This window comes from Rhinatrema bivittatum, chromosome 4 (assembly GCF_901001135.1).
Source record: "Rhinatrema bivittatum chromosome 4, aRhiBiv1.1, whole genome shotgun sequence".
Classification (NCBI taxonomy): Eukaryota; Metazoa; Chordata; class Amphibia; order Gymnophiona; family Rhinatrematidae; genus Rhinatrema; species Rhinatrema bivittatum.
In genome coordinates, this window is record NC_042618.1 from 455,830,279 (window position 1) to 455,846,519 (window position 16,241).

The window sequence follows — 16,241 nt, forward strand, 5'->3', positions numbered from 1 at the left end:
AGATAAATGACTGCTTCATGGAACAGCTGGTTCAGGAACTGATGAGTGAGGGAGATATTTTAAACCTAATGCAGGATTTGCTGCAAGAATTAATGGTAGTGGGGCCACCTGACAACAAAGATCATAACACAATTGAATTTAACTTAACTGGAAGGAGGATATAAAGGAAAATGACTATTCTAGCATTTAACTTTCAAAAGGGAGACTTTGATAAAAATGAGGAAAATAGAAAAAAGCTAAAATGTTCATTTGCAAAGTTTAAGAGTTTACATCAGGCATGGACATTGTTTTAAAATACTATCTTGGAAGTTCAGATGCATAGATGCTGTATTAAAGAGTTTTAAATAAATAAATGTATTCCAAGCATTAAAAAAAGCAGAAAGAAGGCATAGTTAAAAGATGAGTGAAAGAGGTATTTATAGCCAAAAGAACTTATTTCAAAAAATGGAAAAAGGATCCAAATGAAGAAAATGGGAAAAAGCACAAGTGCTGGAAAGTTAGATACAAAACATTGATAAGGTAGGCTAAAAGAGAATTTGAAAAGAAGCTGGCTGTAGAGGCAAAAACATAATTTTTTTTCAATGACATCTGAAGGAAGAAGCCCGGGAGGTAGTCATTTGGACTTTTAGATGATCATAGGATAAAAGGGACACGTATAGGTAGACTTAAAAAAAAATATGTGCACACATCCATGTGCATGCGGTTCCCGGCGCGTGCACATGGATGCGGCTATTTTATAATGTGCATGGTTTGGCGCACGCATGTTATAAAATACCCGTCCCACGCGCACATGCATGCCGGATTTTCATGTCCGCATGTGCGGGCAGGTAGCCTGCTTCATGAGTTATGGGGGGAGGGGATTTTAGAAAAATATGCGCGGTGACGCAATCAGGCCTCCTCCAGTTCCCTCCCAGTCCGCTCCAATTAAGGAACGGACCTGGGAGGGAACTTTCCAGTCCTTAACCCTACATTTTCTACCTCTTCCCCTCTCCTCCCCGACCCCAAAACCTACCCTAACTATAACCTTTTTTTTTTTTTTTGAACTTATCTGCTCCTTTGAGCAGTAGTAAGTTCCGTGCACTGGCATTCCACTATTTACTTTTTTTCCAGTGAGAAAACTGACCATTTAGTCCCATTCTCTGTTTCCTTTCTTTTAACCAGTTAGCAATCCACAATAAGTCATTGCCTCCTATTTCATGACTTTTTAGTTTTTCCAGGAGATTCTCAAACAGCTTCTGAAAGTCACTCTCATGTTTACACTCACATGGGCTTCTCACGCTCATGTTTTCACTCACACATATATACACACACTCTATCAGGGCTTCTCCCTCTCTTCCAGAGCTCCTTGCTGCAAGGCCTCTTCTCAGGCTGCCACAGGATGAGCTTCAAGACGGCTCTGTGGCAGAGCCACCTCTTCTTGGGTCGCTGCGGGACGAGTTCTGTGGCAGCCCTGTTGCACAGCCCCTTTTTCTCAAGCTGCAATGGGATGCCACGGTGGCCCTGTGTCAGGGTCTTCTATTCTCAGGCCACTATGGGACAGGTTCTGTGGTGGTTCTGCCGCAGGGCCTCTCTTTTCCGCTCATCGGGCAACACTGAGTGGGTGGGCCTGAGCAGAGAGTGGGTGGGCCACGGCCCACCCAAGCCCACCCGTCAGAATGCCATTGATCCAAATTCTTTTCTACTGAGGAACACATTTCAGCACTGGTAAGAAGGCCTCAGCAATATCCTACACTGTGCAGAGTATGTCCTCAAGAAATGAGTAAACAAAAAAGTGCTATGGGGTCTGTTTCTCACCACAATCACAGGTTTCAGGTCTGTTGGAGTATCCTATCTTATTTTGCTACATAGGTGCTTCACCTGCCAACTTGGATACAGAGACAATTTAGGACTTTACAAGAGGTTCATTCTTCCCCTGCTCTTGCAGGAAGCTTCTCATTCTTACCCATTCTAATCCCAGCGGCAAGACCTTCAGGTTGTGTCCTCCACATCTCCTCAAGGGCAGATACAGCTTGGAGGTCTTGCTACTAGGACACACTTACTTCTGCTGCCTTGAGGAAGCTCTGGTGGAACCTCGGGCAGTTTTTTTTTTTTTGTTGCCAGAATGTGATGGCACAGAGGACATCTAGTGTCATTTGTTTGGTTAACCTCAACTCTTTGGATGTCTTTTAGATAATTAAAAATGAATAATAATTTCATCAAAAATAAAAATAATGGGAGTTGATTCTTGAGTTACTAAATGCGAGTTCTGATAGCAATATGTCTTTGATTTTCTTTATATGTTGTGATATTTTTCTTTGGACCAATTTAAGAATTATCCAAAGATACTGTGGCATACGAACTTTCAAGACAACATAGGGACCTATGTAAATAGCAGTAATAACAGAATCACTGATTTTCTGCAGGGAGTCAACTTATAGCAGCCAATATTTCAGATTTTAAGAAAAGTTTACAAATATTGTGAAATAATAGTATTTCCCAAAAGTCCCAGATGCCCCCAGACAGATCTGGTTTTCAGAATATCTACAGTGAATAGTTATGAGATATATTTGCATATGTTTGGCCTAAGAAAAGATTATTCTATAAAATTTTGGTTACCCTGAAAACAGATGTGTTTGGATGGTTATGGTATATATTGTTTTTATGTACTGTATATTAGTGTTGATTTGTTATTATGACCTTGTGTACTCTGTTTATTATTTGCACTTTATTTTATTGTACCCCACTTTGATATATTAATGAAGAGAAGTTTATCAAATTGGGAATCACTGCATTTTAGCTCTTTGATTTACTAGGCCAGGGGTTATATTTGTTGGCACTTCATTACCAGGTCAATTAAAAAAACCTCAATTCCGCCAAATTGCTTGCCTGTTCTGAACAACCATCAGATTCTTTTTACATTTTCCTGATTAGGTTTGACAGGAAGAAATCAAACGAAAATGAAGATTTTGGAAGGATTGAGTGGAACACAAATCCTCAACAGAGTGGAATGGTTTGTGGAAGAAATAAAAAAACATGATGTCATTAGAGAAAACACCTACATTGACTTCCACAGCATTGCTCAGGAAAAACCACAACACGTATGTATGGCGCATTTGTCCAGCCCTGAAGCTGAAGTTCCAACTGTTTCTGTATTCTTGAAGCTGAAGTTCATTTTGTGTCCTGAGATCTAGTATCTAATGTATCCCCAGGTGCTTGGCTTGTTGTGGAAACTTATAACGCATGATATCTGGTTCACTTGGGAGCGACACAGCCAGCTGCAGCATTCTGATGACAAAATAGTCTGTTCCATCCCTTTCAAGGTATACATCTGGTTTCTGATAGTCTCATAAACACATTTCAAATAAGGGATGTTCTCTGGATCATCAATCCCATTCAACAAATGAAGTCCAAGCTTTCTCTGTTTTAACCAACTTCATAATATCGAGAAACTATTTTTCAGTTTCAGACAGCACAGTTAGAACAACATCGGAATTTATCTCTTGTTTAGGTTAGCTTTATCCAGTTCTCCATTTGGTTGATTATTCTATGCTTTGTACAGAGGAAAGATATCAATGATGTATTCAGAAATATAATTAATTAAGAAGTAATGTATAATAGGGATATGCATTTGTTTAAATAAATGTGCAAAATGCGACAAATAAGGCAGATTTGTATCATTTGGGAGGGCCCTGAAATGAATTGGAGCTCCCCAAATGAAACAAGCCTTATTTGTTGCATTGTTTTAAATAAATGCATTGGGCTTGGGCCTAGGTCTAGGTCTAGGCCCAGGCCCAAAGCCAGGGACTCACCTAGGGTATAGGCTGAGGCCTAAAGCAGGGGATGCGGCCTAAGCCCAAGGGCAATGCTGGAGTCTCATTCTAGGCTTGGGTCAATGCCATTTCCTGGCCCAGAGTCTAGGTTCCAATGCCAAGGCTTTAGCTCAGATCCAGGCCCAATGCTGGGGTTCAGCTTGAAGGCCAGGTCCTGACACCTGGGCCTTGGCCTGGACTCATGTACAATATTGGGACCTGGTCTGGAGGCCGGGTCCCAATATCTCGGCCTTGGCCTAGGCTGGGGCCCGGGCTCAAGCCTAATGCTGCATCCCAGCTGGGAGGCTAGGTCACCATGCTGTGGCCTCAGCCCAGACCCAGGCCCAATGCTGGGGCCCAGCCTGACCCAGACCACACCATTTTTATTTATTCCATACAATGCTGTACATCAGTTCCATACAATGCTGTACATCAACTCCATACAATGCTGTACATCAACTCCAACAGACAGCTTTAGTGGAAGAATAAAAAAAGAGGATGTCAGACTTGCTCCAAGGCCTGGGCTCGGGGCCTGGGCTGACCCTAGGCCAAAGCACAGCTGTTGGGACCCAGTCTCCAGGCTAGTCCCTGGCATCAGGCCTCAGTTGGGACTGAGGCCCTGGTGTTGGAACCCAGCTACCGTGCCAGGCTGTAGCATCAGGCCTAAGTCTGGGCTTCAGCCTAGGCCAAGGCATTGGCTTTCAGTAGGCCAAGGCCGAGGTTGCAGTGACCTACCATGGCCTCAGCCTATGCAAAGCCAAGGCTTTGGCCTGGACCTAGGCCGAAGCCAAGGTATCAGGACCTGGGCCTTGGTTTGGGTAGAGGCCCTGGCATTGGGACCCAGCTTTTGGGTGGGCCATGGCATCAAGCCTGGGCTTGTGCTCCAGTATAGGCTGAAGCATCTTCCGTACATAGGCCAAATCACAACGACCTACCACGTCCTTGGACTGCACAAGGCTGAGGCTTCACCAGTGGGTCCCCACTGAACTGAGTAAGTGGGGGCCGGAGGGATCCTAGTCCCGGTATTTTTCCGGGTGGGTGGGAGGCCTTGGGAGGCCCTATGTTCATATTTTTGGCAGTTTTCGGGTGATTCATTTTTTTCACACAAATGAAACAAATCAAAACATTCCATGAACCTAAATTCATGGGGAAAAAAACCTCCCAAAAATAAACCGAAAACAACATTTTTTTTCCTGCACATCTCTAATATATAAATGTGTGAACACTTCAGCCAGGTAACTGACTCCCACCGTTTAATTATCTGAGCAAGAAATATGAAACAAATGTTCTACTTTGTCTTTACACAAGAAAAATAATCTGAGGAAAAGTGTTGTATGATCTAAAGAGCTCATGTACAACAGCTTTTCATTGTGTTGAGTGTTGACTCAATAAATGATATCACAATCTATAAAGAATCCAGTTGTATGAAGAAAACAAATTATTTATTAGTTGTCTGTGTACAAGTAGATGACACATAACTATCAAAGACAGTCAATATGAAGATTAAAATAATGCAGTGAAAAAGATGAGAGAGCTCACTGTCTCAGTCAAATGAGAGAGATTCTCATTGTTCTTTCTTGTCTGTAAATAGTCTCGTTGTATAGGGTTCCCACCATGGAATCATTTTCTTTTTTAGGCACTCGGGCTGATGTAATAAGCCGTGCTCAGGCTGCCTTGAGTTTTTGCATGGGTATGCTGACTTTACGCATGTATGCAATAATGTTTTCAGTGCAGCAAAAATGCGCACACAAGCCTGCGCTAAAAACCCAATGGCAGGTTTTACACGAATGCATGCCACTGGCACGTAAAAGAGGCAACTATCCATTTGCAGCTATGTAGGGAGCTGCTCTAGAAGGGAGAACGGTTAGTGCAGGGTTTTTTAAGCAGATGTTTTATCCCCTGGGTCAGGGCAGGAGTTAAATTAAAGCGCCTGTCAGACAGACCATTTTTCTCTTTGCTGGCAATGGTGAGGGTGTGTGTCTGTGCAGTTCTAGTGTAATACTGGCTGATGTTCACTTTTTTCTGATACTACGGTACGGTACATTTTGCGGGTCAGCCGAAGAGCGGCAGAAGCCTTACAGTGTGGCATAAAGTCAGAGAGAGAGAAGAGGCTGAAAGAAGGCAGTTTTGAGGAGAGCCAGAGAGGAGTCCCACCTTTAGTTCCACCCTGGACCACTAACTGTCTTGAAAGGGAAAGGCTTTCGTCCCGATAATAATTAATTGCGGGTCTCTACATACCGGTGGGTTTTCTGCGTGGGTTGCTACATAGGACCTTGAGTGCATGGTTTTACATGTATAATGGCGCGTGTATTCACCTCTGCGTGGATTTTCTGTGATATCTCAGTAGCATACTTCTCTATTATTACATCCTGTGCAGCCACTCGTTTTTGCCACGAGCAGAAAAATAGCGTTGATTTCAGTGCGGGTCTTATTATATCGGCTCCTCAGAAAATTGTAGGTGTTCAGAATAGGAAGAAATTTACATTTTTGGAAGTGGATTGTTTGCAGGGTGTATTACTTTTTAAAATCATGAGAGGTCTAGAACGGGTAGATGTGAATTGGTTATTTACTCTTTCGGATAATAGAAAGACTAGGAAGCACTCCATGAATTTAGCATGTGGCACATTTAAAACTAATTGGAGAAAGTTCTTTTTTACTCAACGCACAATTAAACTCTGGAATTTTTTGCCAGAGGATGTGGTTAGTGCAGTTAGTGTAGCTGTGTTTAAAAAAGGATTGGATAAGTTCTTGGAGGAGAAGTCCATTACCTGCTATTAATTAAGTTGACTTAGAAAATAGCCACTCCTAAGTCTCCTATTACTAGCAACGGTAACATGGAATAGACTTAGGGGTAGATTTTAAAAAAGTGTGCCTTCGCGTACTTTTGTTGGCGCACCAGGCGCAAACAAAAGTACGCTGGATTTTAGTAGATACGCGCGTAGCCACGCGTATCTGCTAAAATCCAGGATCGGCGCACGCAAGGCTGCCGATTTTGTGCAGCCGGCGCGCACCGAGCCGCGCAGCCTGCCTCCGTTCCCTCCAAGGCCTACCTTTGTTGGGGGATTTGCGCCTCCCGGAGGGAGAAGTAAATCCCCGCGCACCAGCGGGCCGCTAGCCCACCGAGACGCGACCTGGGGGCGGTTCTGGAGGGCGCGGCCATGCCCCCGGACCGCCCCGGGCCGAAACCACGCCCCCGGGCCCGCCCTCGAAACGCCACGTCCTACCCCCAAAACGCCGTGCCGATCGGCCCTGCCCCTGACACGCCCCCCTCGAAAAACCCCGGGACTTACGCGAGTCCCGGGGCTCTGCGCGCGCCGGCAGGCCTATGGAAAATAGGTGCGCCGGCCGCAAGGCCCTGCTCGCGTAAATCCGGGCGGATTTACGTGAGCAGGGCTCTTAAAATCCGCCCCTTAGTTTTTGGGTACTTGCCAGGTTCTTATGGCCTGGATTGGCTATTGTTGGAAACAGGATGCTGGGCTTGATGGACCGTTGGTCTGACCCAGCATGGCATGTTCTTATGTTCTTATATGAACTGCACATATATCCTGTTCCACATGAGCTTTTAAGACTGGATAGCAGACTATTCTTCTGAAGTAACAGCAAAGATCAAGAAAAGAACTGTACATGTCACGAGGGAGTCCAAGGGATGGGATAGCACAAGGAACTTGGTACATGGTTACAAAGTCTTATCTTTACTTCTAGGTCATCTGCTCTAATCCTGGTGTTGGTAAAGATGCCTATGTCACTAAAGCCCACCATCACAATTTGTCACTAATTGGCACCATGTTTGGCCCTTTCAATAGAGATGCCCGAAGACTGTTCAGGAATGGAAACTGAATAACCTTCATCCGTTTAGAGATGATCTCTCCAGAGCAGGGTGGAGGCACATTAACAAGACAATGTCAAGAAGCTTGCACTGCTGTTGACTGTTCTGTATATGCGTCAAGGACTATGGTTTCTGGTGCTGTTTCTCTGGTGCCTTCCATAAATATAAAACTTTGCCTAAAAAAGAAAAAAAAGGCATCTTTCTCTGTAATGTATCCAATGTTGTTGAGGATCAGTTATGGTTACTAGAATTCTGCGATACATTTTTATAAGTCAGAGCTTGTCAGGATTTCCTTTAAGCAAGTTTAGGGGTGCAGGGAACACTGCAGGAAAAGACAACGTGCATTCTCCTCAGAAATAGGCTTTTTTTAAAATCAGATTTGGCAGGGTTTTACATTTAGAAAATAACAATTTCCTTCTCTAACATCCTGGCCACTAAGCACCAGTTTTCCCTAAAGAAAGTTCCATATCATGGGTGGTAACAGACATGCCGTAAACATTAGCCTGCTTAATCTATTAATACTTATGGCTCACTTACCCCTGGTACCACTTCAGGCAATAGTCCTCTGTTTACCTCTGAAACAGACTCTGGTTGGAGGTCTGGAGAATGTGTGTGGGGGAAAAACTTGCTTCCTGGGTTTGGCACTGGTAGAGCTGGCAGCTGTCTGGGAAGGAGATGGGCTTCTGACTCTAGTACTTGTCGGGCTGTCTGGGGCTGGCTCTCACCCCTCACCATTTCAGTCTCTGTGTCATTCTCCTTACCTGAGCAAGGGTCTCCTCTCTCCACACCAGGTCTTCTTCCTCCTCGATAGCAGGGCTGCTAGTCTGCTTCAGGTTCTTCTTTCTTTTCAGGGATGTTCTCTGGATTCGCTCCCCTCAGGGTTTGCTTCCCCAGGGGGTCCTTTGCTTTTTGGGTTTATGCTCCTTTTGTTTTCTTTCTTTGTCCCCCCCCCCCCCCCGTCTTAAACTTTCCAGCTGATAAATATGCATAATCTCATGCATAACATGTAGTGGGTGAAGGGTCTTTTGCCGCATTGCAAGTCTTTTCCCCCTCCTCATTACTTTGGGAGGGGTCCTGCCGCCCTCAGGTCTTGTTCTCTCTCCCCATTTGTTTGGGAGGAGAACTGCCACATCAGTATGCCAAGCTGTCTGCCAGTGTCAGCATTTCTCTCCATTTCCAACTGCCCTCCCCCCCTCTTCCAAGAGTGTGTGTGTGTGTGTGTGTGTGTGGGGGGGGGGTCTTTGTGACCTCTGACTGCTTGGTTCCATCCATGACTCCTGCTTATGGACTTAAGTTGTTGTGCAAACAGGCACATCTTGATAAGGTATCCTTCAGTGTATCAGGGCAAAGTCTTCATTTTCCATTCAGACAGTGCTGTTTTAAAGTTCACCTGGGTAAATTCTCTCTCTTGCTGTGACAGTATTTGGGGCCTGCCAGCACGCTGGTCTGGTCACTTCCTTGGCTATTATGATTCATTTTTGGTGATTCAGTGGTAAAACGTGGGATACCGCCCTACATTCCCTTCTCTCTTTTTTTGATAATTAGCTACTACTTCCCTTTTTATCAGTTGGTCACTGCTGGGTGCTGCAGTAGAGAAAACATCAGTGTCCTAGAGGTCCCAGACAAAAAGGCTTTGGAGCAGGCAATGATAGTATCATGTGTCAGGTTAGCCACACTGTGCTGCTGGCTCTTTAGAGTCCCTGGCACCCCTGTAGGTTCTTTGGGCAGTGGTTCTGATGCAGGTTGCTGTAGGAAGCAGATCAGCCTTCATGGACTTACGTGGTGCCAACTGGCAACTTTTGATGGAATCATCAAATGTCTCAGGTGGTGCAAAACTGTAAATGACTGTCACTGGAAGGAGAGAGCAAGAGGGAAGGAGAGAAAAAAATAAGAGAAAGTGAGAGTTATGGCTATCCACATCATAAGCAGACCATAAGCCTGATAAGGAAATAAATAAATAAATAAGCGCTGAATTCAATTTATAATGTTTACAGTTAGCGCATGATGAATTAAAATGCCTAGTCCTGAGATTATCCATCCAGACTGAGACACTTCCAATAACGGCAAGTTTCTAGTTCTCTCTTTCATTCACATATGCAATTTAATACCAAATGATAAAGTTGTTTTTTTTCTTTTTTCTTTTTTTTATAGCAAATTGTCAAAGTTGGATTGATGACTTTCCAGTTGATTTTCCAGGTGGTTGTCAGATTTCACCTTGCTGATGAATGGAAAAGGAATAGCAAGGCAGCTGTACAGAAGGCTTTCCCTACCCTGCATTAAAATCCAGATTCATCAAGTTCTTATCCTGCAGACATAAAATGAGAGAAAAGCTTTAGTGTATGGGAAAAAGCTTAGTACATCAGGCCCATGGGAGGGCCTGATTCAAAAAGGACTATCTCCCTTTGAGTGCCTCAGGAAAATTAAAAAAAAAAGCATCTTTATTAAGCAAGGAATAAAGGGTATTATCTGGTCGAGCTTCATCCTAGTTAAGATTTGCTTTATTGAATCCCTAAACACTGAATGCCCTTTTGTTTTCATGGTTGATCTTTCTGTGCCTTTAATGATAGCTAGGATAAGCCCCAGTGGAATATGAGCAATAAATAAAATGAAGTGTCTTCATGATGAATCTTATTGTAATATATATGTTTTGACAGTGGACTCCCAAGATTCCACCTGCGGAGAAAAAGGAGCCAGAACCAGAATCAACTTTATCTCTAATAGCCACTTTAGAAGAATTATCCAGTAAACCTCATTCATCCATCGGACAAATTCTGAGTCCACCGACTGACAAGATGGATTTTCAACCATTTCCAGGTGCAGTATCTGTCATGGCTTTCTCTCTGCAAATATTGCAAAGTAGAGCAAACAAGCCCAAGTTCAGTATTTTGGAACAATGGAGAATTATTTTTTCAGTCTTACCTTGTTATTTGAAGAAAAATCATTTTCAATCTGACTGTAAACTTTATCTGTACTTGTTATCATTAAATACAGAGTAAATTTGAAAATTCCTATTAAGGGAATTGTGGCATGATACAGAAATAGTTTGGATGAATTGAGACAGATTGTAGAGTATATGTTCTTTAGATCAGAGGTTCCCAAACTTGTCCTTGGAAGACCCCCAGCCCTTCAGATTTTCAGGATAAATTCATCTCTTGCATATTCATTGTGGTTATCCTGGAAACCTGACTGGCTGGGGGTTCTCCAGGAGAGGATTGGGAACCACTGCTTTAGATAAAGAATTCTTCGCCACAGCATACTGTTGAGGCAATCGGTAGTATAAATGGGTTTGGAAAGCGATTTGACTAAATTATAGAAGATGCATCAATCATCACAGGTTGCTCAACAATCAGGAATGTCAGCGGAGGCGATGCTAGGCATTGACACAGAGGTCCATGCTCAGAAACAGGCAGGGCTGAATTTACCGACATGGCGCCTCTAGGCAGGGATGGGTGACGGGCCCTGTCTGAGCTTCAGCAGAGTCAGAACGTTCGGCAAAGCTGGAGGTTAGGTGAAGGGTGTGGGGAAGTGGCTGTGTCTCACTGAAAATTAAAGGTCTCCTTCGGTAGGGAACAGTAAGGGTGGTGCCCCTGCCCGCTTGGTGCTCTTAGGCATGTATCTACTTTGCCTAGTTGGGAATCTGGGCCTGGGCATGAGCCAATAAGAGGTGTAGGGAAGTTTGGAGATACTTCACCTCTCTCTGCCCAGGGACTGATGCATTATCAGTCAAGTTCAGTGTGGTTGAGGAGAGAAGAAGGATCTGTGGATCCATCACACCTTTACTTCTCTGATTTCCAAGCAATACTGCCGCCTTCTATTCGAGGGAGGGAAAGATGAGAGGTGGGCTGTGATCCACCTCTGCCTGAAAGTCCCCTCCCTCCTTCCAAAAGAACTGCCTCTGCAGTCTGCATTAACCCAGGAAGGAGAGCTATCAGCTGATCCTCTCCCACCTCCCACCCCTTTCCCTGAACATCTGGTTCTGGCAGTTGATTCTCTGCTGCCCTCTACCCTCCCCTGGAGCACTGCTTCTATTACCACTGGTCCTCTGCCTCTCTCCCTCCCCCTTCCCCGTAAATCAGTTATTTTCTTTTACCTCACTCCATTGTCTCTCACTGCAACAGAAGGGAGGGCTAACCCATATCCTTCCCTTCCCTGGGAGAGCCATGTGTTGTAGGAAATGGAGGACTGGTCTCTTCCTCTTCTGAAGAGTTGCCATTTTGGCTGGGTGGGAGGAGAGTGGACGCAGTACAGAGAAGAGGTGGTGGTGGTGGTAGCGGGGAGCAGGGTGGGGTGGGGGGGGGGGGGGAGGATGATGAGTGTAGTAGGATAGGGGCGAGACTGTAAAAGTCCCGGTGGGAAAAGTGAGTGCTGGAGGAGGAGAAAGATGCAGCAGTGCCTGGAAAGAAGGTGGATAAAGAAAGTCATCTCAGGAGGCATGAGAAGGGGGCCTGAATGCAGAAGGTAAGGCATGAAGGAGGAAGAGAGAAACAGATGGAAAAGGCAGGGATGAGAATGGGCAGGAGAGAAAGCACAAAGTGAAGGGAATGGAAAGAATAATGGAGGAAGATGGAAAAGAAAAGGGGGGCAGCAAAAGAGACAGAACCCAGCTGGGAGGGAAATGGACCAAAAGTATTCAGGAAGAAAGTGGAGGAAGAGAAAGGAGGGAGAGAGCATAAGCAAAAAAGGAATTAAAATAAACTAGGGATACACAATCATTTGAATCAAATAAGGAATCTAAACCAGAAATGGGCATTTTTCATTTGGTTTGTTTCAAATAAAATGAATCTGTACCAGTGCCAAAAGCCCCATTCATTTCTGGGTGCTTTTGTTTCAGCAAATAGTGTGCTCTGTTATCAATTAGTGAACCCTATTTCCCGAGACATTAAAAAAAAAAATGCAGCCCTGCCACCCTCAGCTACCCTCCACTGTCCTCTTACCCTACGCCAATATTCCAGTTCTGGGGCAGTGGCTGAGGCCTACTCAGATGGGCTGAGCCGAGCCAAGTCAAACTGGGGCCTCTCTGGATCTCTCTGACCCCCATTAAGTCAGGGCCGGGAACCTCCTTGGCTTCTGTTCCATGGGGGGGGGGGGGGGGGGGGGGGGGGGATCTGACATGAAGAAAAGGGCAAAGTGATTCCTATACGTTTCTAACCATGCTGGAATCTCTTTAAAAATGATACCAGCTGAGGCGGGCGCTAAAGTGATGTCAAAATGGCACTGGTGTCAGGGCTTGCCAGTGCCATTTTCTTGTGCAGCTGTTTCTGCACTGGTACAGGTCAATGGTGTCATCTAGGCCTGAGCCTGGTGCCATTTTGATGTCACTTTGGTTTCAGTCTCAGGGATGGCTGTGCCCTTTTTTCAAGAGACTCTGGCAGGGGCAGGATTGAACAGCGATCACTTCTGCCCCTTTCCTCATGCCAGACCCCACTGATGAGGTAAGTGGGTGTTGAGGACGTCCCTGAACCCAGATAATTTGAGGGACATGGGGAGCAGAGAGATCTGGGAGTCCCCAGTTGGGCTTGGCTCAGCCTAGCCAGGTAGGCCCCAGCCCCAGAATATTGGCAAGAAGTGGGGTTCAGAGGGGCTAGAATAGCCCTGGAACAACCCAGAATGCAGTGGTAGGTTGGCTTCAATTTTTTGTTTTGGTGGATCTTTTTAAATATTTATTTAAGTTCTGCAAAATAGACATTGAAATGAACTGAAAAAGACCCCACAGCATGAAAAAAATGAACAGAAACAAAAACGTTTGTCTGCATATCACTGTTGAGGAGCAAAAGCACAAAGAAAGAGGACGAGACAAATCCAAAGCAAAAAAAAAAAGAGGGCACCAGAGAGAGAGAGTGAGAGAGAGGAAAACAAAACGGTAAGAGACACGACTGGAGAATGAGAAAAAAATAAATAAAAATGCTGAGACCGAGAATTAAAGCAGAAACAGCAAAGATTGGAAACAATTTTATTCCTTAAAAAATATAACTAATGAATGTAAAGCAACTAATAGAGATAATTTATGAGTAAGGCACTGCTGAATGTAATTGGTTGATTTTGGCTTTATCTGGCCCACAAAGGATTCCCTTCTCTGCTCCTGAGAGTTTGCATTGTGGTAACATAATGCGTTTGTTAGAGGGCTGCATAGAAACAATTTCAGTTTGGTTCATTATTTTGGTTTGGTTGCCATTTTCCATTCATTTTATTTGTTTCACTTCCCATGTTCATTTGTTTATTTCATTCTGTCATTTTATTCATTTCCATTAAAATCAATGGGGGAAGCAATGCATCCTATTTTGGGCTCTAACACTGGTGTTTTCTATCCAAGTTTTATGAAACTTGAAGGCAGGCATCAGTAGCAGAGGGAACAGCACTGCAAGACACTAATCGATGAATTTTAGAAACCCGACGTGCATTGAAATAAGGGGATGCGTGAAGAAGTCGGCCTTATACACACCAATTGTATTTTTAAAAAAACACCCATATGCATGTGAAATTGCTATGACGCACACATCTCAAAAGTTTCCATAAAGGGGTGATCTGAATGGGACGTGGGCATTTCAGGGCCTGCCCAAGAGATGTACGTTTAAATACACACACTCCGCGGTGCTCACTGTGGTTTCCTGCTGCGTAACTTTACTTCTCCTATGGATAACACCTAAGTTATGAAATAAAAGGATCAAACCATTTTCTGAGGCTCTAGGGTAACTGGGGGGAGTGTAGGCTACCAAACCAGGGGGATTTGGAGGATTTAACTTTTAAATGGGTGCACTAGTGTGAGAACTGGTGAAACTGGGAATGGCATGGACGCATGCCCCTTTTAAAATCCCCCAACTTATTTATTTATTTATTTGTTTATTTTTTAATTTTTATATACCGGTGTTCCTGAATGAAATACAAATCACATTGGTTTACATTGAAACAATAAAACAGAGAAATGAATTCACCCGGAGGCGGTACATGGAACAATGGGTACATGAAACTTGGAAGAGGGAAACTATTCTAGCTAAGTTATGGATTGGTCCATAAAACCAATCAAACAGTTACCTGTATAAAGTAATCTGTATAATGTAATGGGGAGTAGAGAAAAAATACAGCTTGTGAGGGTGACAATCAATAACGTACGTCAGTGAAAACTAGAAGGGTACATCGTGCCTAGAACGACCTTAATTAGATCAGCCAGTAAGAATGATCAGAGGAACGAGCAAGCTGGATGCGGGCAAGGGGCTTATGTTCCTGGAAAAGCTTGACAGAAGAGCCAAGTTTTGAGTTTCTTTCTGAAAAACGAGTGGCATGGTTCTTGTCGGATGTCTGGAGGGAGCGCGTTGCACTATGTGGGGCCTGCTGTAGATATGGCGCGTTTCCTAAGGGATGATTTTGCTGGGGGAGCATAGAATGTGCCTTTGTATGCTCCTCTGATAGGTCTGGTTGATGTATGAGGACGTAGTTGGGAGCTGAGGTGGAGCGGGGAGATGTTGTGCGTGGCTTTATGGATAATTATGAGAGCTTTAAAGAGGATCCTGTATTTAATGGGCAGCCAGTGGAGGTTCTTAAGGATGGGGGTGATGTGTTCTTTTTTGTTGGTGTTGGTAAGAATTCTGGCTGCGGAGTTCTGAACCATCTGGAGAGGTTTGATGGTGCAGGCCGGGAGCCCAAGCAGGAGAGAGTTGCAGTAGTTGATCTTGGATAGGATGATAGATTGTAGTAGCATCCCAAAATCGTTGAAGTGAAGTAGTGGTTTCAGCTTTCTAAGGACTTGCAGCTTGTAGAAACAGTCCTTGGTGGTGGTGTTTACAAATTTTTTTAAGTTTAGTTGGTTGTCAAGCATGACTCCCAGATTTCTCACATAAGGAAATTGATTTAATTTTGGTATGGTTGATAGGAGGGTGCCAGTTGGGTTGAGAAGCCCGATGTTGTCATCTTGTGAGATGATTAGGGTCTCCGTCTTGTTGTTGTTAAGGACTAGGTTAAGACTAGAGAGCAGGTGATTGATTAATTGCAAGCAATTGTTCCAGTGTGTCATAGTTTTATGTAGGGATTCTGTGATCGGGATGAGAATTTGTACGTCGTCTGCGTAGAGGTAATGAGTTAGCTTTAGATTGTTGAGTAGATGGCAGAGCGGGAGAAGGTAAATGTTGAAGAGGGTCGGAGAGAGGGAGGAACCTTGGGGGACTCCCTGGTTGGAGAGGACCGGATGTGATTCTTTGTTGTTTATCTTTACCTTGAAGTGTCTGTTAGACAGGAAGGACTTGAACCTTACACGATAGAAGTGGATTTGTGCGCCCATGCGTGCGGCCACTTAAAATTTCGTGGCCGGGCTATTTTATACCATGCGTGCATATATGCGTGCAAATTGTAAAATAGCTGCGTCCCTAGGATCAGGCCGACGAACAAGCGCAAATGTATGCTCTTGCACTGGTTTGAAATTTACCGTCCCTGAATGAGGAAAAGTGGCACCAACAGCATTACGAAGACCCCAAGGCATCATGAGAAGGGCAAAATAACACAAACAAGGGCAGAAACACCACAAGGACCAAAAGACAGGCAGGGGGCATCCACAATAATGGCATGAAGAACCCCAATCACTGTGAAAGGAGAGAAACAATTCAAACAGTAGCATGAACGTTGCGCTGGTGGTGGACCCT

The 16,241-nt window shown here is 44.4% G+C and overlaps 1 protein-coding gene across 3 annotated transcripts in view; it reads left to right on the forward strand.

The window, feature by feature from the left end:
• LOC115089116 overlaps positions 1-16,241 on the forward strand; it is a 378,685-nt gene that overhangs the window by 39,129 nt on the left and 323,315 nt on the right. For all 3 annotated transcript variants that reach the window (XM_029597089.1, XM_029597088.1, XM_029597090.1), the window contains exons 3-5: positions 2,911-3,077; positions 3,189-3,299; positions 10,269-10,428. In XM_029597089.1, coding sequence (XP_029452949.1) covers positions 2,911-3,077; positions 3,189-3,299; positions 10,269-10,428 — 438 coding nt within the window. The remainder of the gene's footprint in view (positions 1-2,910; positions 3,078-3,188; positions 3,300-10,268; positions 10,429-16,241) is intronic.